The sequence below is a fragment of the Penicillium verrucosum genome, assembly GCF_028828655.1.
Source record: "Penicillium verrucosum strain IBT 35672 chromosome Unknown utg000001l_segment0_segment0, whole genome shotgun sequence".
NCBI lineage: Eukaryota > Fungi > Ascomycota > Eurotiomycetes > Eurotiales > Aspergillaceae > Penicillium > Penicillium verrucosum.
In genome coordinates, this window is record NW_026643210.1 from 14,573,737 (window position 1) to 14,596,156 (window position 22,420).

Genomic DNA, 22,420 nt, shown 5'->3' on the forward strand with positions numbered 1-22,420 from the left:
AGAACACCCAGCAAGAATTTTTTTCGAAAATGAAAGTTCTGACATGCTTTACCTTTATTCCAGATCATTCTGTACTTTGTAAATTGCTGCATATTTTTAACACTTTAATAGGGTTTATATCAGGTAAAAAGGCACGCCATTCTATCATAATAACCCTAAGCTCCTTAAAGAAATTAAGAGTCTCTTTAGTAGTATGCCTAGGAGTATTCGGATCTTACTCCCTTCCTAGACGGAAGAAGCCTTCTATCATAGTACGTATAATATAGGATTCACTATATAACTAGGTAGTTATAGGGACTTCTAAAGTGAATCTCAATTGAATCTAAAATTGAATTTGAAGAAAATTGGCAGATCTCTTGGCCGTTAGTTTAGGGGTGGGTGAATCTTTATAGGGTAGACTGTTGTACACAGACCTGGACCTTTGATAAACGAACAAGCCAAGCGAATTACCCTATACGGTTAGTCTCATGGTTCCAGGAACTGACCCATAATACACGTGATATCAAGCGAAAGTAGTGGGTCATGTTAACCAATCATATAACATTTACCAGATTTTGGGACAATCTTAAATGCTTGGCAACAAATCTCTTCTTTGTCAAATGTAAACTTGTATTGATTCACATCATCAAGCATCAGTCTGACTTTTGCTACACTGGAAGGAACAAGGAAGGAAAGATTACACTCACTCATCCTTCCTCTTTGTTTTGTTTTGTCATCAAACGTTAACAGTCATTTACTCGCCACTTCGAGTTTGAATTTTCATCCAAGCAATTAACTGCAGTTTTCTTGAAGAAATACAACAACTTGACCATCATGGAAGGTCTTCAACTCAACAATGACTCTCAGTTGTACTCCACTATGGCTGGGAAGCTGGACTCCAAGCTCCTCAAAGCCCTTGACGTGATTGGATTTACCAACATGACCCCTGTTCAGCAGCGTGTTTTGACCGAACTTCCAAACTGGCGCAGTGACTGCCTTGTTCAGGCTAAAACTGGAACTGGAAAAACCCTTGCTTTTTTGTTGCCTGCATTGCACTGCCTGCTCCAAGGCGATTCCGCGCCACCCAAAGGCAAGGTCGGCATCTTGATCATTACCCCAACCCGAGAACTTGCCCAACAAATTGCCAAGGCGTGCGATCAATTAACTTCGCAACTTCCCACTCCTCTTGAGTGTCATGTTGCAGTTGGTGGAACAGCCCGAGCATCTGCTCATTCGCGTTTCATGAAGGGTGCACCATCCATTCTTGTCGCCACTCCTGGACGCCTGTGCGACTACTTATCTGAAACTCCCACCGCTAAGAAGCTATCTAACATTCAAACTCTGGTCTTGGATGAAGCCGACACGATGCTTGAGAGTGGCTTTATTGCTGACGTGAAGCGAATCCTCCAGCTCATCCCGCAAAAGAGCACTGGGTGGCAGGGCATGTGCTTCTCAGCCACTGTCCCACCCAAAGTCAAGGATGTGGTCAATATTGTGTTGAGGAGAGACTACACCAACATTTCCACCATTGATGAGAATGAAGCACCTACGCATGAGCGAGTTCCCCAGTACCACGTGCTGATGCCGTCTGTGGCAGATACCTTCACTACACTTGCATCCCTGCTTAAGCATGAAATCAAGAAGAGCTCGAAAATCATCGTCTTTGGCGTGACTGCACACATGGTTGCTCTTCTCGCAGGAGTCTTCTGCAAGGGCATGGTTCATTTGAAAGTGTTCGAGATTCACTCCAGACTCAACCAGGGTGCTCGCACAAGAACCACGAATCAATTCAAGGAGGCCGAAGCCGGAATCCTGTTTGCTTCAGATGTTATCGGTCGTGGTATGGATTTCCCCAACGTCGACTTGGTCATCCAGGTCGGTTTACCATCAAATGGGGAGCAGTACGTCCACCGTGTCGGTCGTACCGCCCGTGCTGGTGCTGACGGCCGCGCTATCATTCTGCTTACCGAGGGTGAGTCGTTCTTCATGAAGAACAACCGCCACTTGCCCATCAATCCCCACCCCGATACCGAAGCGATCAATGCCGGCGCTCCTTCATGTTCCAAAGCTGTCTTGCAGGCCATGTACACCATTGAGGAGGAGTCAAAGCAACGTGCCTACTCGTCTTTCATCGGTTTCTTCGCTGGATCGGGTCTTCTGAGACAACTTCGTCTCGACAAGGCTGGCCTTGTTCAACTCGCCAACGAGATGGCTGTCAAGGGCATGGGATGTCCCGAGCCTCCCCCAATGGACAGAAAGGTGATCGGCAAGATGGGCTTGAAGGGTGTTCCGGGTTTCAACTACGCAGACCCAAATGAGATGTCCCGAGGCGGATCCTCCAGACCTCGCAATTCTTCCCGAGGTGGCAAGAGTCGCGATGCACTTAGCCCCGGAGCTGGGCAAGGTGACCGAGGTGGTATTGAGAAGAAGCGTGGAGGAGGCCGTGGAGGCCGTGGAGCACGTGGTGGACGTGGTGGACGTGGAAAGCCGAGATCATGATTCTTTCGCATATTAATGTCAAGCACAGCGTGCTAAAATGTTACTATTCATAGATATTAGAGACTTACGACCTGCTACACAAAATTCCTTAATTGAAACCAAAATTACTTGCGAACAGTTGCCCATATGATATAAATCTGTGAAGTCGTAAAGCCAACCTCCAAGCTAGCCACGGTGTCACAATTGCTTTTGGGTCATCTATAGAAGCAGCCACGTAGGTATTACTACACAAGATTTTGGCGTAATTGACACAGTGTCATTATTGATCTTGACAGTTGTTCTTGGAGTTGAAGACCGTAACTTGGTCAGGTGATCGCGGGTAAACACAACATTTAGAGCTTCAACTCTCCACCATTCATTCCACCACGTCATTCTTTAAATTTGAACATTTGGGGGCGATCAGCTATCTATATTGATAACTGCTTAATATGGATCCGAGCTACAAAGCTCGCAAGGAGGCCTTTGTGTCTAATCTTGCGGGAAGCACAATACTCGAGATCAATGCAGTCACTCTCGTTGCTTCAGTGAGAAACCTCGAGGCTTTACCTAGCAATCGATAGATTCTGACCTGTGACTACTCTAGACATCCGTCCTTCTTTGGTCCGCGCTCCAGTCCCGTCTATCCTTCTTCACCCCCTACGGCCCCGCGGCACTTGCGACGGACTTCATCCTCAATGTACTAGCCATCTTATTCGCGACGACTGCATACTCTTCTGCACCACTTCTCCTCAACATATTCCTCGTCTCCCCCGCGATTCTCCTATTCCTCACCCGAAACAGTTTGCGCACCTCGCAAAAGGCTAAACCGCCCCGCAAACCCAAGGCCAAAAATGAGAGCCCCCAGGAGGGACAGCAGGCCTTGCCCATCCACCCATTCTTGACCACATACCGTGCAGCTATGATGATTGTTACCTGCATAGCTATTCTTGCGGTCGATTTCCGCGCGTTTCCACGTCGTTTCGCCAAGGTGGAGAACTGGGGAACATCTTTGATGGACTTGGGCGTGGGCTCTTTTGTGTTCTCCGCCGGAGTAGTCTCTGCGCGCGCGGTTCTGAAAGGCCGCAACTCGAAATCTCCGAGATTAGCTTTGCATAAGAGATTGATTGGGTCGGCTCGCCACTCCATTCCTCTGCTTGTGCTGGGCCTCATCCGACTGTGGAGTGTCAAAGGACTGGATTATGCGGAACATGTGACGGAATATGGTGTGCACTGGAACTTTTTCTTCACGCTTGGCTTTTTGCCTCCTTTTGTGGAGCTCTTTGACTCCTTGACTACCCTGATCCCGTCCTATGAGGTGCTTGCACTTGGAATTGCAGTACTCTACCAAGTGGCTCTGGAGTCGACTGATCTGAAGGGTTACATTCTCGTGTCTCCGCGGGGACCAGATCTGCTGTCCAAGAACCGCGAGGGAGTCTTTTCTTTTATTGGATATTTTGCAATTTTCCTCGCTGGACGGGGTGTTGGAGTCCGTGTCATTCCTCGTGGTACCTCAGCCACAAAATCGCCACAGAAAGCACGGAACTCTGTTCTGGTGCAATTGGTCCTTCAGGGAATGTTTTGGTCAACCATGTTCTTCTTTAATTCCACCTACGCATTTGGCTACGGTGCCAACATCCCAGTGTCGCGCCGGCTGGCCAACATGCCATACGTGCTTTGGGTGTCCGCATTCAACAGTACCCAGCTTTTCCTTTTCTGTCTGACCGAGACTGTGTTTTTCCCCGCGGTTCACCGAGCGATCAGCAAAGAAGGCGAGGCAGAGCAGACGACGTTTGCGACCAGTCGCATTCTACATGCCTTCAATCGCGGTGGCCTTGCACTGTTCCTGATTGCGAACTTGCTTACTGGGGCAGTGAACATCGGCATTCCAACATTGGATCTCAACACGCCGCAGGCCATGGGCATCTTGGTTGCCTATGCAGCTGTGCTAACTGGTGCTGCTCTGGGGATGGACAAGTACAATATCAAGTTGAGCTTGTAGATATATAACACATAGATATAGTATTACCCAACTTAAAAATCAAAATTATGTATAGAAAAGTGTCTTGCACATAGTAGTACCTTCGTACACATATAGAAAGACGCCTAAAAGGACATCCTAAACAACTGTTCTTGTTTCATATAGAGGTGTTGATATATGCTCCGCATCTGCGGAGATAACTTTGCATGTGATATCATTGGTGGAGCACCATATTCACTCGGAGAATTACGCAAAGTGTTCTACATGACTACAACAAACACTATGCCTACCAACGAACGGTCTTTTCTCAATTATCCTCCAGCACGTGAGGGTCCCAATGTGCCGTACAAGTATGAAGACCAGGTCTTACCGGTCTTCCGTGGCATGCCCCTAGTCATCGGCGCTACATTGTAAGCTACAGGAGAGCGCCACTGAGCGATCGCAACGTGCTAACTACCTGTTGTTTATGTCAGAATCCATAATGTCGGGCTTATCCAAAGTCATTTCTGGCGTAATGCCGGCTTCGGTGTCATTCGTGAAATCCCCCACCTGGGCCAGTATGCTAGCCGCTATGATCCAACGGTGATTCCAGTCGACAATACCAGCCAGGCCGAGTCAGCAGCGAAAACGGCCTCTGCCACTGTGGAACGTAGGAAGGGAGATCATGGATACTATACTTCCGCAGACTATCATGCGCTCTACTCGTCGGGGGAGTTGACCCCAACAGCTGTCATCGAGACGCTATTGCCTCTGGTTCGACGTGATACCCAGCCGCCCGGAAAACACTCAACTGCCTTCCTTGAGTCTCAGGCCGAGTTGATTCATGCGGCAGCGGAAGAATCTACGGAGCGATACAAGAACGGCCAATCGTTGGGTCCACTCGACGGCGTGCCGGTCGCAGTCAAGGATGAGGTGCACCTGACGGGGTATAAACGCACGCTAGGCTCGAAGCTGGATTTCAAGCACGGCACCGATGCGACTTCGTGGTGTGTGAAGCAATGGCTGGACGCCGGAGCTATAGTCATCGGAAAAACGTCCATGCATGAGATTGGTTTTGGTGGGTTCCCATTGGTCATCGTGGAGTTTCATCTGCAGGTAGTAGCTAATACTCTTTAGACACGAACAACAATAACCCCAACTATGGAACACCTAGGAATCCCCACAACAAGGAGTATTATTGTGGTGGTTCTTCCGGTGGCTCTGGATATGCTGTCGGGGCGGGCCTTGTACCCATTGCGCTTGGCGCAGACGGCGGAGGCTCAATTCGGATCCCGTCATCATTTTGTGGTATCTGGGGTCTAAAACCTTCGCATGGCCGTGTCTCTGGCGCGCCATCCCAAAGTCTTGCACCCACCGTTGGTGTTATCGGGCCTATGGCTGCCAGCATCGATGACCTTGCTCTTGCATATCGTGTAATGGCCACTCCTGCGCCAGCTTCGGAAGACCCGATCTCATCGCAATTCCCCTACCCTGTTCGTCAGAACTCTGAAACCAAGAGGACGAAGACGATTGGTATTGTCCGAGACTGGAACGACCGCGCCGAGGGCCCTGTTCGCGCTGCACTTGATCGGGCGCTCGACTACTACCGCGAACAAGGCTACAACGTTGTTGATATCGCAATTCCTTACTTGCCCGAGGGCCAGCGTGCCCACACTCTTACCATCATGGCGGAGATCGCATCTGGCGTTGATGCAAGCAAGATCCGGCACCTCACAGCCCCGAATAAAGTGCTTGTCTCCATGGGCATGTACCAAGTTACGGCACAAGACTTGCTCGCCTCCCAGCGGCTGCGTAATCTCCTCATGACGCATCTCGCGCATCTCTTCAAGACCCATCCCGGACTGCTCATCGTCTCGCCCACAACGCCCATCCCTGGATGGCATATTGACGGTGGTGAGGCGGACTTGTCTCGCGGTTTGTCGGATGCCAAATCCTCTGTACGCAATATGGAATATATTTGGCTTTCCAACTTTTCTGGCTGCCCTTCTATCAGTTGCCCTGTTGGTTACACTCCCGATACCGGTGTGCCTATCGGTTTGATGGCTATGAGCGAATGGGGTACCGAGGAAGAGCTGATCGCCTTTGCTCGAGATGGAGAGCCTATCTTGGGCCTGGCTAGCGGCAGTCCCTCGCTCGAGGAAAATGGAATCGACTCCGCAAGTAAGGGTCTACGAACTCCTTCTGATGACCTCTCTGTGTGGGAAGATATCATCGCACAGGCCAAGGAGAAGATATCCAAGGAATGAGAAGGAAGATTCTAATCAACAGTAGAAGGATTTGTGTCATTTAGTATATCCCCGTATATTTATTTACAAATTACATATCCCTAGTTCCTATCTAGCATCAAATGGCCACATCTTATCCGCCTTCGCTACTGTCATATCTTCGCCACGGGACTCGGCTTCTTTGGCAGTCTGTATCCATTCATTATACGCTGTGCGATGAGCAACCCTTGCAGCGTCCCATGCATCGTTCGAGATCCACCCGTCAGAATTTGTATCAAGGTTGTCTCTTAGCCATGACTTGAGTGCTTGAACAGCCTCAAAATCTTCATAGTCTCGAGCATGCTGTTTCAATTCCGCTTCTGTGGGAGAATATGGACATGAGCCCTTTAGCCCTAGTTCCACCCAGCGAGCTGAAAGCTCAATTAACTCTTGGCGGACAGCGACAGCGGAGTCTCTCCAAGTTGTATGACAGTAGTGGAAGAGTCGAAAAAGAGTCGGATCAAGTAATCTTGCAGGACGAAGTTTAGGAACAAGGGCCGTCATAACCACATCATATGTTTGATAACAGACGGATGTATCCTTTAATTCTCGTTCCTTTTGTCTAGAAATTTCCGTTTCATTTTGTTCGTTCTCGAGTGGATCTTCCTCGGGGACCCTTGGGGGTGTAGCGAAATCAGGTGTCTCGTTGGTATAAATAAACGCGGGCTCAATGCTGGTCGATTGCCAATCTATCAGGCCAGTGATAACGGTTGGTTCTTCGGCAGAGACGTAGATATTCCTCTTGTGAAAATCCGGGTGAAGCAGAGCTGGTGTAGCTGCATCCTCAATGCGATTATCTTCAATCAACTTTTGTATCACCTCTCGACTTGTTTTCAATAGACGGACGTGATCTTGAATTGATCCTTGATATGGCAGAAGCTTGCGATTATTAACGGCTTCTTTGGGCAAACGAGAGAAACCGGTATCTATCAAACCTCGACAATAACTTGTGAGATCTCTCCAAGGTCCGCAATTAGGACTTGGGCCACGATAGAGTTCATGTTCGCCCGGATTTCGGTTCCAGAAAACCGGACTGCAATGTGGTCCCACACAGAAGCCCTGCTCGAAGGGAATCTTCAAGTCCGAGTCTAGAGGCGCATCGGCGAAGTATAGACTGCCATAGGCCGGGAAGTCTAGGGATGCCATCTTTTTTATTGTCAATGAAAGCGCTTTGGTGCATAGCATATGTTGTTCCGGGTTCATTTTATGCCACTCTTGATGTAATTGAACACCCGCCACATGCTCCTGGATGATATATTCAGTTCCAGTCGGATTGGAAGGATTATCATTCCAGTCGAGAATTTTCGGTATCGGAAGCGAGATCTTGGATTGTACTATACAGACATAAATTAGTGAGCATGTCAGCCATACCCTCAAGGATAGGGGATGCGGCTTACAATAAGTTATCGTTGCAACTTCAGAGTTGGTCGTTAACCTTGACGGGCCAGCAATACCGGTAGGTACCCTTGCCACAACACAAGATCCATTGTCCATTGTTAAAAGGAAGACTCTGTTGAATCCACCTTCTCGCTTCTCATATTTAACAACGCTGGTGGCTCCTGGGCATGTGTAAATAGCCCGCTCACACAGCGCCGAGAAGTCAAACATAACGTGGCGAGAGTTTCGCTCGAGCTCATCGATTGAGCCATCTTCCACCGGTGTAGGAATGCGGATCATATCCTACAATGCAAAGTCAATGATACATTAACTCCTTGGTCAAGGCCGGTGAGTGTATGCTACTAACGACGAGTCAGTTCTTGCGAATCTGTCCTTGGGGATGTGCTGTCGAGCCTTGCGCTGTTCTTGTTTCCCATGTCGGATAATGTTCGAGATGGGCAACGGAATCGACAATGCTGAATTATTGACGAAGGGACTCCCAACCGCCAGACTCGTAGCATATCAGACTGCTGGTCTTCTTTTTCCAGATTCAGATTGTCAGCTGCAGGGGAGCTCGAGATTGGAGGTCTGAAGCTCCTTCATGCGGCTGATTGTTTTACCGTCTTGGCAATCACCCACACCTGCGATCCAAACTGCCTACTGCCTACTGCCTACAACATACCAATTATCCATAAACATAAAGTTTTTGTCATTCAGTATATCCACGTATATTTATTACGAGAGCAGTCTTTACTTCATCCGAACTAGATACATCTCATTCAAGCTTGTCTGTATATTGTCCAACTCTCTCTTCCTCGGATTTTCAAATCTCCTCAGTCAGGTCAGCCTTCGTGTTATTCGTTGCCCGAGGCGTACGTGCATCGGTGCACCATCCTTGGGGTGCGACGTCGCTTTCCCAGTGGTATACATTCGTTCACCCTCAACAGTCCGGCGATCCACCTTCAGGCCCTGTAGTTCCCGCATCTTATCCCACTTATCCCAGGCCATCTCAATATCAAAACTACGGACAGTAAATACCAACACCAATTTCAGCACAACGACCGCCAGTTCCTGCCCAATACACTTCCTAGGCCCAAGCTGGAATCCACGCCATATATTCTTTGCCGGATGCGACCTGTCGCCTTCCAGTACGGAAAATCGCTCGGGCATGAATTTGAGCGGATCGACGAAGTTAGCTGGATCATGGTGAATGGTGATAGAGCTGTCAAAGAGATCGAATCCGTCTGTCGGCCATGGGTCGTCCTCGCCGTTTATTTTCAGGTTGAATGAAGGCTGACCTTCCCGGATTGTGATCGTTGCTGGATTCATCCGCAATGTCTCCTTGATCACACCCAGGGTATACTGTAATGAGGCCAGGATATGGGGTGCTTCCCGGATCTTCTCTGCGGCAAGGCTTGGATCAGAGCCAAGAATAGCGTCATGTTCGGCTTGTAACTTCTTGACACATTCGGGGTTTAACTGAAGTTGTCTGAATACACGGGGAATCGTGATACTAGGCAACGCATCATCACCGCCAAAGAAAAATATCATCAGCTGGTAGAAGACTTGTTCGATGAAGGCTTCATCTGGGGTATTGGTGGCGGTTCCCTTAACTCCAAGCTCACCAGTGTACTCTTCAACTGCAGACCGAATTATAGTTCGTGGGCTACCGTTGGTGGAAGCTGCTGTTGGCACTCGACCGCACCTCGGTATCAGGTCTTTGAATAAATGCAGATAAAGACAGTGCAAATGTGGATAGGTATATTTTATAGAACAGGTTTGTCTAAAGTTTTTAAAATGGCTCTCTAAAGAAACCTAAAGCCTGGTAAACTGATTAGTACGTAGGGTGTAGGGCTAAGACTTGAAGTAGAACAACCGACTATGTCCGGTGGCTTTTCGTCCGTCGGATTAATTCTCTACGTCGAATGTGAATGTGCACCAAAAGTAGTCGTTGGCTCCGAAATGAAACCCAGGTTAATATACATCAAATGACGAAGACGCTGCATCGAAACAAACAAAAACAAAAATCCTCCTCGTAGTAATCTCGTGAATGTTAAATCCATATTCCCTCAAGAGGATTCGGAATAAAGAATTCACAACCTAGGTGGGCTGCTTCACCATGATCCTGGAGCTCCCTCAGAATCTGATCACTAGGATGAGGCCCATCAGTAAGATTCTCCTTGATGTGAATAATGTAAACCTTTAATCCTTCCAGAGGAAGGGCCGCAGTATCATCCCAATTCTCAGGGTCCGGGTTTGCCAGAACATCTCCGATGTCCACTGGGGGTATCTGAGGAATCTCGAATGACTCGCTCGGATGCGATCGAGGCTCAATAAGCGGCTCGGACGTCCTGCCTTTATCGGCAGAGGATCTTGGAGTTCGCTTCGACCGAGGGCTCACTTGCTCACTGCCGATCTCGACGGGGCCTACAATTTCACGCTTGCGTTTCTTCTCCCCCATGTTGTTCGGATCCCGCGCTTCTATGACTTTATTGGCTAGCACGCTGAGCTCGGACACTAGATGCCGTGGGCACATGTGGCCGTACAAATATGAGTCGTCGGTGCTGTCATTGTAGGAACATTCGATGAAGATCGCTCGTAACTTGCCAGTAGCAATTTTCGGTGCGGCGGCTTCCCATACTCGTTTGTTGTGAGTTCCCATGGAAACCGAATCCGGCTCGACGTCACCGAACACGATGATCTCGTGGCCGGTGTGATGATCGCGCAGGAAGAAGGCAGAGCTCTCCACTGTTGTCATCGCTGGCTCTTTGGGGTTGGGTGGGAGTAGACGTGGGGAGCGAGCGGGAGAATAGAAACTGGCAATTGTTAAGATCATTTCGTGTAAAGATTGCAAATTTCAACTTACCTGCCATCAGTATAGTCGACTGAAATCGCCCTTGAAGGAAGCATCAATTGATGATCGGAAAAGATGGTACTCCCGACTCGGTGATGCGTTCCGCTTTCTGGATGGTATCGCTGCTTGCACCGACCATGGCTAACGCTCAAGCATTTAGTCAATAGGCCATTGCAGGCCCTGACATAGCCTCTACTGTCTCCACGACCGAAACGAGGATTTCCACCTTCCACCAAGCGCTGGTATGTAAGCAGACCAGCCCCACCATCCTCGTCCGACAGGTTAGGCCAGATGACATCGTTGAACATATGGTTTTTGAGAGCGGATAGCACGGATGGCAAAGCAGCCACAGGCTTTGGTCCATTGCCCGCCTCCAAAATCGGGGTGTTAATGGCCAGCCCTGAGATATGATCTAGATGGGGGTGTGTAATGAGAACAGCCCCGATGATTTCGCGAAATACGTGAGCTGCATTTGCCTGTGCTGTTTTGCAGGGCAATTCAAGCCCCTGAAAGGGCCCGCTTGTCATCACCCCCCGATCATCCTTGCATTCGGGGATGTATCGTTCCAGCAATCGGATGATACCTGCAAGAAGGGTACCTGCATCAACGGCTACCACCGAGTCTGAAGACCATTTCGTTGACGTCGACCGGACAAGAATGCCCGTGACGCTATCTTCGCGGGGTCCACCAGTCGGGCCCTGAGAGAGTCAGCATCCAGCAAAAATAGTAGTTGCAGGGTTCTATCTGTTAGAACCCGTCAGGAAAGTTGACTAAACAACATTTGATCGGCAAGGTATCTATCAAAGCTCGACACATGGTCCTGTACGTGACGGGTCCTGCAACAGACAAGATACAAATCAACGGGTCCTAACTTACCAAGACAATGACTTGGAATGCTGCTTTCTCAGCCACTGCTTTACTTGTCTCGCCCATCGTGGACAAGTGAGACACAAATGGTAACTTAGACCGGTCACAGCCCAAGAAGCGAGTGAAGCCACCCGAGCGCGCCTAACCCCCAATAGTAGGCGGGTCGCAACGAGAATGTTTCACGAAGGCTGAAATGGATTGGTTGATGGTCAAACTGTGGGATAAGAGAGGCGGCTAATAAAGGCTGGGGGCCAAAAAGAAATTACGTGGCGACACGATAATAGCGCGATTCAGACCGTTCAAAGATATGATCCAGAACCAACAGCCCTTTTTATATCATGTGTCATACACAGAGTAGACCTATCTCCCTATTCTCTAGGGAGTAAGTAGAGTTGACCTCGACAATCAAGAGGGATAGAGACACGGCGCGAAGCCACAGAAATCCGGAGGCTGGGTCGGCAGAGTGCAGATAAGAGAACTCGGATTTCGTGGGGTTGATGCTTCCCCAGCTCGTATCACAATGGGGCGCGCCTTGTGCGTAGGACACTACTGCAAGCAAACTGCAGGGGCTGATTGGATGATATTTGTTTCAGGTGCGCAAAGAGAGGTTTGGTCGGAGACACCGGGAGTCCTGGAGTCCTGGCAGTGGACCAGAGTGGACTCTAGTGGGGTATGATCGGAAAGGAGCCACGGATACGGAGTGCGGAATGAAGATCTGGGGTCTAGTGAGATATCAGATCCGCTAGAGGGGAGATTTAATGTCCTTTGAAGGTGTGCGATCAAGATCTTAGATATTGCCAAGTTTATCGATGACGTTTATACACTATGATCTCACTTAGACCCGTGGACACCTTCAAAGGATTATTACATTGCACAGATTCAGATGTTCTTTGAGATAGTGAAACAATAATAATCGAATCAGTCACATTGTGTAGTTGATCGGCATGTAACCTGTCAAGAGATCTGCCGACCGAATTTCAAATAGATGTACATATTTAACATAAAAAGAGGGTATGCGGTCAAAAAGGGCCAAGGATAGCAAAAACGACTGTGCCCTTCCTTATACATGAAATTCCACTGCCTTCCCCAAGGGTAAGGGATAATACGGACACAAAGTCCACTCCGATCCAGGCAGAAATAATCTCATAAAAACCAAGAATCTGCCTTCGCCAACTGCTATAACGCCTTCCGTGAGCCCGCTAAATAAAAACGACAAAGAAATGATCAGACAAAGCCCCTTATACGCCACGGGGATGTTTTAAAAGCAAAGTGGGGGAATAGATGTTGCATCAGGACCGATCGTTGGCCTCTGAGTTGTGTTCATCCACGTCTCTTTCCACCACAGTTTGGTAACTTGGTAGAAATTGACCACCAGAATCCATGGAGTCACTGGATGGAGAGTCGGGGTTCTCGGAGGACCTAAAACTAGGTAGGCAGTCAGAGGCATCACTGCCCCTGCGACTGCCGTCGGGACTAGAATACTCTGGCGGTGGGGCCTCTGGCTCTTGATTATCGGGGACTACCGCATCATTGCCCTCTGCATTGGCCAAAGCAAAACGACTGGACCCCTCGCCAGCATCTTCATGAGAAGGAATGTGCGTCAGCTGAGCGAGGGAAATGTCAGTTGGTGATCGAGAAGGACCCGGGCTAGGCGCCGGAGGAATCCTAACACTTGAGCCTGATGCCGCGTAGTTTGCATTTTGGTAAATGCGCTGGGAGATTTGAGCCGCACTCTCGCGGCCGGACTCAAGCAGAATGCTGCCTTGTTCACTGCCATAGGGTGGCGGCGGGGCGAGGCTACCAGTCATGGGGGCCAAGCCCCATTTTTTGACATTGCCTTCGATGAACACAAATCCCATTTGACCAAAGTTCACGTGGATAGTGCAAGGCCCATTAGCACCGATGGTGGGGAAGAGGTTTTGTGAGCGATAGTTGTGAGCCACATCTTCCAATTTCTTGCCGTTGCGTGTGAAGAAGACGGCGCCAGACCGGGGTCGGTAACCTACACCAACAACATCTCCCTGAAGTAGTGGGGGCCCGTACGGAGTCGGATTGAATGGTTGGTTAAGTCTGCGATGTCCGGTGGATTGGTAGGCAACAGAGGTTTTATGGAAGCCTAGCGGTCGTTAGCGGGGTATTGCTCAATGGAAACACTTCTGTTGCAACACATACCAGGCATTCTGAACAGGGGGTATGGCTTCGTAGTCACACCGATGCCAATCATAGTCGATTCAGGTTTATCATATATCTTCGCCTCCCAGTAGTAGACATCATTCTGCTTGGGAATTGGCAGATTGGTCTGTACACTGCACTCCGAATCAAAGAACTCAATCTCTGTTCTTCCTTCCACAAAGCAGTTCGCAATTTCCAGTTCCGGCTGGAATTCCCAGGCAGATACACCTTTTTCCTGGATCGCGAGGAACTGTGATAGGGAGATGTCGGTTTGCACGGACTCGGGAGGGTTTCCTTGGACAAAGGCTGCAGGCCATTAGTAAAATGATCAAGAACGACTCGGGCGAAGATTCATCTCCAGTCTTACCTTTCGCTCGTAAATATTCCGATCGTGCCAAGTCATCCATTGACTCTAAAGCTGCCTCTTCCTCGCGTAAAAACGCTTGCTCGTCATCGTATTCACCGGGCCTGCCAATGCGATCGAGCATAATCCGCCCCCGACGGGTATATTTGAAAAAGAAAAAGATCGCTAGTACAATAAATGCAACGGCGGCCGAGCCAAACGCGGACAAGATCCCAATCAATATGCCTTTGCCGGTTGACCCGGTCGAGTTGCCACTGGTCAACATCGGCTCGGGACTGAACTCCATCGACAAAGAGGAGAAAACATTTTGTAGATTCGCTTGGATTTGCTGTTGCGAAAGTGATGGATCGCTTTGTATCGGTGTTGGGAGTGGTGTTGAGACAAAGCCAATCGGTGACGTCGTCGGATTGCCTATCACCGTTCTCAGGGTCGATGGCAGGCCTGCGAGCGCATCGGGGCCCGAAGCCTCAGGACCCTGCATCGTTCATGTGCCAAGCGAAAGTACAAATAAAGAGAAAAAGTCGAGAGAAGTCGGGAAATATTAAGATGTGGTAAAGAGGAGGTGAGTGAGTGAGAGGAGAGAGAGAGAGATAAGTGGGCGCAGCGGATGTAAAATGGGCGGGTTATCTAAGACGTTTTCGGCCCTGGAGAACCTGACTAGAGGGCCTGTGGACTAACAATGCAAGGTAATGTAGAGTTGGTTCCTGGATTTGAAGATCCTAGATCCTGAAATATTCAAAGGAATCTGATGTTCTTTTTCCTTTTTTCAAACAAATATTGACTTTTCATTTTGCTCAAAGCAGAAATACATGTAACTATAGTAGAGTGTCACACACCTGGGGCTGATATGGTCTATCTATCCCTACTCGGGATAAGCTCTTCTCTCCTCTTCCCCTCTCTCCTAGCTCCTTGCTTGAGATCCCTCTCATCCCCTCTCTTTGAAGTTTCTTTTAAGACCTGAAGAAAGAATGCGTGCAACTAGAGCTACCCAAGGGTCTACGGCTCAGGACGTCATGATCAATCCCCTCGACTCCTATAATATCCGCGTGGTGACACCTACCTCCTGCGATAAATATCCAGGTGAGTACACTTCTCCCCTAGGGTGAATATCGCACGGTCGGAATGCCTTTATTTGACCACCTTTGCCCTCTCACATACCTGTTTACTACTCCACTGAACCCCAATCGGTGATCGCGTGAGACTCGAGCTGACCTAACCGCCCTCGCCAGCCAAGCACCATGCGCGTAACGTCGCCCGGAAGCTCGGAGCTTCGAGCGGCTTGATTTTCCTCTCCGGACAGCCGACAATTAATCTGCGCGATTCAGACCAATCGCGCCCATTCCGACAACGACGATACTTCTACTACCTAAGCGGAGTCGACGAGCCCGATTGCGCTCTAACGTACGATATTGGACAAGACCTGTTAACTCTTTATATCCCTGATTTTGACCTTCACCGTGCTATTTGGATGGGACCGACCCTCTCACGAGAGGACGCACAAGACAAATACGATGTGGACCATGTGCGGTATCATGCCTCGCTCAAATATGAGCTTCAGCTGTGGCTGGATGGACGAAAGCAGGGCAGCGAGCTATACCTAATCCATGACTCAGAGAAGCCCCAGCATCTACCAAAAGACCTACCTTTGGACCTAGAACAACTTGCGCCTGCTATGGACGCAGCCCGAGGCGTCAAGGACGAATATGAAATCCGGATGATCCGCCAGGCCAACAAAGTCTCGGGGCTTGCCCATCGGAGAATCCTAGAGAGTATCCAGACTATGTCCAATGAGGCGGAGATTGAAGGATCGTTTTTGAACACATGCATCTCGCACGGCGCCCGCAACCAAGCATACCAGATTATCGCAGCATCGGGGCCCAACGCGGCTGTCCTGCACTACGGCCGAAATAACGAATCTCTCAACAAGAAACCCCTCGTCTGTCTCGATGCCGGCGCAGAGTGGAACTGCTATGGAAGTGATGTGACGCGGACCTTCCCGCTTACCGGCGAGTGGCCCAGCGACTACGTGCGGGATATCTACAACATAGTAGAGCGAATGCAGGAGGAGTCCATCCGGCTGATCCGGAAAGGGGTACGATATCTATCTCTCCACGATCTAGCCCATGACATTGCCATCGAGGGTCTCTTGGCTCTAGGTGTGTTCAAGAACGGCACGAATCTCGAGATCCGTCAATCTGGCGCATCCAAGGTCTTCTTCCCGCACGGTCTGGGTCATCATGTCGGCCTTGAAGTTCATGACGTGTCGGAACGGTCAATTATGGCTCTTCACCAGGGCTTCGATCAGCTTCAGTATCACCCGATCTTGAACTCTACCTGTCTTTCGCCTTGTACTCTTTCTGCTCCACTGCTGGAAGAGGGAATGGTTGTGACCGTTGAGCCAGGGCTTTATTTCTCTCCTCTGGCAATGGCCAACGCGCGCCACCAGCCACTTGCCCGGTACATTGATTTCGATGTTGCGGAAAAATATGTTCATATTGGTGGAGTGCGCATTGAAGATGATATTCTCGTGACTGCTACTGGGTACGAGAATCTCACAACTGCACCCAAGGGCGAGGAAATGCTTGCCATTATTAGAGGATCTACATAATATATAGAATTTAGTATAAATAGCGACATGCGGGGGACATTAGTTTGTATCAGATTCTGCAACATGACTAAAATGTATTTTGCATTAGACGGAGACACTCGAGGAACTACACATAGAATGTGACCAGCCTAGGAGTTACGGAGTACATCGCTTCTATACAACATAGGATGTAGACATTGGTGGACAAGTTAACGAGACGTCCAATAGTGTCATTAGTTAACAATACAAGGCCGTTATACATGTAGGGCGGCTATCGCACGTATGTCGTTGCACGAGATCGAGATACTGTCCATAGAACATGCCCAGGTGCTTCGCAGGGTTGAGATAAGTAGTGTGCTAAACCGACGAGGCCTAGCAGAAAAGAATCCTAAAGCAAGGCCATATACGGTTTTACCTTGATTGGAGGAAGATTTTGCGCTTTGGGAAGGGTCAGAGTTGAATGTGCATATTTCAGCCTCTTGTTCGAGCGATAATCGAAGGAGAAGGCTATTTCTAACACTTTGGAATATATAGTCAGGTCCTAGGGCCATTACAGCTAAGTACCCTTTACTTGAACTTGGCCACGGAGACCATAATAGACGTAACGCGAACCGCTACTTTGTAGGACTGTACCTAGTTAGTTATAGTATGGCCGGGTTTCATCAGGGGGTCTTGCGTATCCCGGCAATTGCTTGCACTCGAGATTGGCTCCACTTGGTATTTACATCCTTTGTACATATCTATTTGCATTGTTATCCCCTTTTATGTGATGATAATATTTGCATAGTACAAATGAGAGGCTATAAGTGGGGGAAGACAACATGATGGATAGTTGGTTAACTAACTAGTTAACTAGGTATTGCGACATGTTGGCATTCTCCCCTGAATGCTACATATTATAGATCCGCTTGGATGTGAAATGCAAATGTCTTTCTTTTATTGGACAAGGGTTAACAGCGAACGACTTCAAACTGATCTATAAAGAAAACGCTCATGCTCATAAAAATACTCCATAATCATTCCATGACTGCAAGGCTGGAAAACAAAAAGTATGAAGGAACCGTCCAGTATTTATGTACATCCCATCCCGGTCATCGGTTGCGATTCGGGCTTCATTTATGTTCTCACAGGGGTTTTCGTAGATCGAGTTGCTGCAGTACTCGGTGGTGTTCCTTTTTCAAGGCTTTGAACTCATCGTCTAGCTGATGGTGCCATGGGTATAGGACGAAGACTTGAAATGCCAACGCTGAAGAGGCAACTCCAAAGTTGATGAGCGAGATTCCACGCGTGATCCACATGGCGAAGCAGACTGAAGACTGATCAATCAGTGGTTGGGCTGAGAATGAGTGAATAGAAGACTTACAGTGGAGGAAAGAGAACGTTATTATTGTTAATGATGGGTGTAACGCACCTTGGATGGGTTATAAGGTGTCAAACAGAGGGGGACCTTGAAGGAAATATAAGTAAAAGGGGAAGTTGAAATTCCTCGTTCGTCGAATTCGTCGAATTCGCCTGACACCTATAAAGGTCAAGTCGATTCCGGCAGGAACTCCGATCAGTGGACCTGTGAATTCAATGAATCAATGCCAAATAACCAAATCCGGTTAGAGTGGAGGAAAGTGGAGAAGGATCGTTGCGGCAGAAAGTTTCACCGACCCAATTTCTTATCTGCCGGAGATCGTTCGTATCAGTCGGATCCGAAGAGATAAACAATATTCAGCTAAACTTCAAAACACAATTGACCCTTGAAAACCTCCAACCAAAAGGAAATCCATAAGAAGTGAGTAATTCCTTAATTCTCCACATGGAATCATACTAACAACTGTCTTCCTAGATCACCTTCTCCCAGCCTTGAGACAACTCCCAAGTTGCAGACCCGAGTACATCCAAACAATGGAATCCACCTACCAACAAAGTAAACCGCAACAGCTGCTCAGTTGGGTAAGGGAACAGAAATACAAGCTTGCTGGTGCCACGTTTGTTGCCAGCATGGTTGGTTCCTTTATTCTGGTCGGTCGCAACCCGTACCTGACCGGTAAACAAAAGATTGTGCAGGCCCGTGTGTATGCACAGGGTCTAACGCTGGCTGTCATTGTTTCGTTGGCTGCGCTTGACATGTCAGACCGAAGAAAGCCATCTATCGCCCCGCGGAAGGAACCTACCAAGCAGTCTGATCCCGAGAACTAAGGCCAGGAATTTCCAGGAGAGTTATCATTCAATCAGGGCGGGAAAATATAGAGACTTCGATATGTTGTACATTAAAGTTTAGTATATTATAGACCGGTGGAAAATATGCATTCTTGCTAGCAATTGAGAGGTTGAGTAATATTTCACGACTCTCGGCGTGGTAGGAAATAGGAAATCAGCAAACGCGTCTAAAACAGCAATTTTGGGCAACCGATTTAGTATCAATTATCTCCGTGGTGTAATTGTTTTATAACCCAGATGGGAGATGTAGGTCTAACAGACCAGTCACAATAAACTCTTAGAATGCTTTGTATACTTTTCCTCGATACTCAAATCATACTTTGGAATTATGCATAATGTTGCGTTTGCGCGTCTCCAACTCATTGAAAGAGATCTGGCTCCCGCGTGTGATATCTGGGATACGCATATATATATATAGATTTAGTATATTCAAGGTGAATACATCTACCTTGTGGCATGGTCACTATGTTATTTCCTTGGACCGAGGTCCCTGGAAATCCCGGGTATCTCCATCCATGGCCTTTGTCGGTGGTGCTAAGCATAGAAGGGCATAGGACTCCTCTGACCGAGTAAAGTATATTCATAGGTACGATAGAGGCTCTATTCGTAGGAAAGGAGCTAATGACGCTTCGAAAAGGGATAAGGTTTGAAGATTCGCGAAAAGCGTAAAGAAATATATAAAAAGTAAGCTCCTATTCAAAGGTTTGCACGGTTTAAGGACAGGCGAGAGAGTTTCGTTAGTCAAGCCTATGTATATAGGAAATCTACCAAAAAAGCTCTTAATCGATATATCCCTCGGGCTCTCTCTTTTGTAACCATTGGCCTAACAGGACGATCTTCATTTTCAGGTGGGTTAGTCCACGTCTGCTCCTTCGACGTTGCAACAGTTTATGTAGCGAGATATGGACCTACCATTTCAGGTCAAGTAACTGGTTCTCGTCAGTGTCAATGACTAGCAAGAGGATAAGGACAACGAATATTGTGCCGTGTAGAAGGGAGAAACATCGCCAGAACCACCCTAACAATGAATGGGACCTTATAAATAATCTGTTATTTATTTTGTCTCGTTATTGGTCACTTTCTGCATATTTTTGACAATCTTCTGCTCCTCTTTACTACCCCAGTTATACTAAGCAGCCCTATCCTTTGCCCTTTCAGCCCATCGATCTTAAGGGATAAATAATCTACGTAATTAGAAAGGGTAATCATTCTAGAGTTACCAAAGACTTTGACTGGGCCTCTCACAGTTTGGCACTTTGTGGACTTGCAAGGTATACCTGATGGGGAAGTAACAAAACATCCTCCAGGCTGAGTGATTCAGTAACATTTAGATCATAAGAGGCTTCAGTGAGTCGAAGTCAGTAGGAATATAGATGTGGTCGTATTTTGCCGGATGAAGCGTAGGGTTGAACGCATGTTTCAGGACAATATCACAGGTATCTTCCCCAATTTGACATGGCGTCGTCGGGGGCAACCGTCTATATCAAATAACGCAAGCGTAAATGACTATTCTTGTGGGAGCAGAGTCCATATCGACCGTGATGAAGAATAATGCTGGAGGTATATGGATGGATGTAACCGTGAATAAGCGACGATGATTGGATTTATGTCATCGGCGCCGATGTCGGACTTGGTGGGGTTGAACCTGAAATTCACCCGCCTTTATATTCTGAAGCTGCCGACCTGGATAATTGAGTCAATCATTTTTCTTCATATTACTACATAATGTCTTCCTTCAATGTCGTCGTCTTTGGTGGTGACCACTGTGGTCCCGAGGTATGTCATTGAAAGCTCTTGTGGGGAAATTGAACACCGGACTGACATTTAGAGAATAGGTGACCGCTGAGGCTGTCAAGGTAATATTACAAGCTGGACTTGTGCGGAATACACGTACTGATTGAATTTCAGATCCTCCGGGTCATTGAGAAGTCCCGCGGTGTTACTTTCAACCTTCAAGACCACCTGCTCGGTGGTGTGAGTATACCCCACACACGCAACGAGAGCTCAATGGCTAACAATCGCAGGCCTCCATCGACGCTACCGGCTCACCCCTGACCGACGAGGCCTTGAACGCCGCTAAGAATGCCGATGCCGTTCTCCTCGGTGCCATTGGAGGTCCCGTGCGTCTACATCCCCAAGCCTTCCATTCCCCTCCTACCCCGCACAAACACCAAAAACCAGCCTACTCACACATTGCGTCCAATAGAAATGGGGAACTGGTGCCGTGCGCCCAGAACAGGGTATCCTCAAGCTCCGCAAGGAGATGGGCACATTCGGCAACCTGCGGCCCTGCAACTTCGCAGCCCCCTCGCTGGTCGAGAGCTCGCCCCTTAAGGCCGATATTTGCCGCGGAGTCGACTTCAACATCATCCGTGAGCTGACGGGCGGTATCTACTTCGGCGAGCGCATAGAGGACGATGGTTCCGGATACGCCATGGACACTGAGCCTTACTCGCGCCACGAGATCGAGCGTATCATCCGTCTCGCCGCCAACCTCGCTCTGCAGCACAACCCGCCCCTGCCCGTCTGGAGCTTGGACAAGGCCAACGTCCTCGCTACCAGCCGTCTGTGGCGTAAGGTCGTCACTGAGATTATGGAGAAGGAATACCCTCAGGTCTCCATTGGTCACCACCTGATTGACTCTGCTGCTATGCTCATGATCAAGGACCCCCGTAAGCTGAACGGTATTGTTGTTACTAGCAACTTGTTCGGTGATATCATTAGCGATGAGGCTAGTGTTATCCCCGGTTCCCTGGGTCTGCTTCCCAGTGCCAGTCTGAGCGGTATTCCCGATGGAAAGAGCCGTGTCAACGGTATCTACGAGCCTATTCACGGTATGTGTTCTGTTCTCTTTATTACTTTCTGCCAGACTTGGTTCTGGGCATGGCTAATTGGTATTCATAGGCTCCGCCCCCGATATTGCCGGCAAGGGTATCGTTAACCCTGTCGCTACTATCCTGTCTATTGCCATGATGATGCAGTACTCCTTCAACATGATCGACGTGGCTCGCCTGATTGAGCAGGCTGTGAGCAACGTCATCGAGGCTGGTGTCCGCACCGGTGACATTGGCGGCACAGCCAAGACTACCGAGGTCGGCGATGCCGTCGCCGCCGAGCTGGAGAAGCTGCTCAAGTAGATATAAAGCAGCCTCTTCGATGTTTCTATATGAGATATGACTAGCATAAAAAGCTAAAAATATGAATACCCGTTTTAGATGTAACATGTATTTCACTAGCGCAAAAATCCCTAGTTAATGATGTTCACTCGCCGACCCAAACCCATGCAAAAAGA

General features: G+C 48.6%; 7 protein-coding genes across 7 annotated transcripts; 5 read left to right on the plus strand and 2 right to left on the minus strand.

Annotated features, from left to right (window-relative positions):
• Positions 1-813: 813 nt before the first annotated feature.
• N7516_005378 (DEAD/DEAH box helicase) lies at positions 814-2,478 on the plus strand (the record flags this gene model as incomplete). Its single annotated transcript, XM_057218098.1, has 1 exon — positions 814-2,478. One exon carries the CDS (start codon positions 814-816, stop codon positions 2,476-2,478), a length of 1,665 nt encoding a protein of 554 aa, XP_057079981.1.
• Positions 2,479-2,906: 428 nt separating this feature from the next.
• Positions 2,907-6,681, plus strand: N7516_005379 (Amidase; the record flags this gene model as incomplete). Its single annotated transcript, XM_057218099.1, has 5 exons — positions 2,907-3,002; positions 3,062-4,409; positions 4,758-4,845; positions 4,909-5,492; positions 5,552-6,681. The coding sequence occupies 5 exons, from the start codon at positions 2,907-2,909 to the stop codon at positions 6,679-6,681; spliced, it is 3,246 nt and encodes a 1,081-aa protein (XP_057079982.1).
• Positions 6,682-6,768: 87 nt separating this feature from the next.
• On the minus strand, positions 6,769-11,863 carry pdeA (3',5'-cyclic-nucleotide phosphodiesterase PDE1; the record flags this gene model as incomplete). The annotated part of the gene is made up of 6 exons (XM_057218100.1): positions 6,769-8,033; positions 8,097-8,379; positions 8,953-9,761; positions 10,174-10,892; positions 10,943-11,628; positions 11,807-11,863. 6 exons carry the CDS (start codon positions 11,861-11,863, stop codon positions 6,769-6,771), a joined length of 3,819 nt encoding a protein of 1,272 aa, XP_057079983.1.
• Positions 11,864-13,086: 1,223 nt separating this feature from the next.
• Positions 13,087-14,814, minus strand: N7516_005381 (SSH4 family protein; the record flags this gene model as incomplete). Its single annotated transcript, XM_057218101.1, has 3 exons — positions 13,087-13,913; positions 13,970-14,275; positions 14,337-14,814. The coding sequence occupies 3 exons, from the start codon at positions 14,812-14,814 to the stop codon at positions 13,087-13,089; spliced, it is 1,611 nt and encodes a 536-aa protein (XP_057079984.1).
• A 487-nt stretch (positions 14,815-15,301) lies between these two features.
• Positions 15,302-16,941, plus strand: N7516_005382 (aminopeptidase P family protein; the record flags this gene model as incomplete). The annotated part of the gene is made up of 2 exons (XM_057218102.1): positions 15,302-15,413; positions 15,563-16,941. The coding sequence occupies 2 exons, from the start codon at positions 15,302-15,304 to the stop codon at positions 16,939-16,941; spliced, it is 1,491 nt and encodes a 496-aa protein (XP_057079985.1).
• Positions 16,942-18,813: 1,872 nt separating this feature from the next.
• N7516_005383 (HIG1 domain-containing protein) lies at positions 18,814-19,107 on the plus strand (the record flags this gene model as incomplete). Its single annotated transcript, XM_057218103.1, has 1 exon — positions 18,814-19,107. The coding sequence occupies one exon, from the start codon at positions 18,814-18,816 to the stop codon at positions 19,105-19,107; it is 294 nt and encodes a 97-aa protein (XP_057079986.1).
• A 1,746-nt stretch (positions 19,108-20,853) lies between these two features.
• leu2A (3-isopropylmalate dehydrogenase LEU2) lies at positions 20,854-22,337 on the plus strand (the record flags this gene model as incomplete). The annotated part of the gene is made up of 6 exons (XM_057218104.1): positions 20,854-20,904; positions 20,964-20,984; positions 21,037-21,102; positions 21,153-21,248; positions 21,335-21,962; positions 22,033-22,337. 6 exons carry the CDS (start codon positions 20,854-20,856, stop codon positions 22,263-22,265), a joined length of 1,095 nt encoding a protein of 364 aa, XP_057079987.1. The 3' UTR covers positions 22,266-22,337.
• Positions 22,338-22,420: the final 83 nt, after the last annotated feature.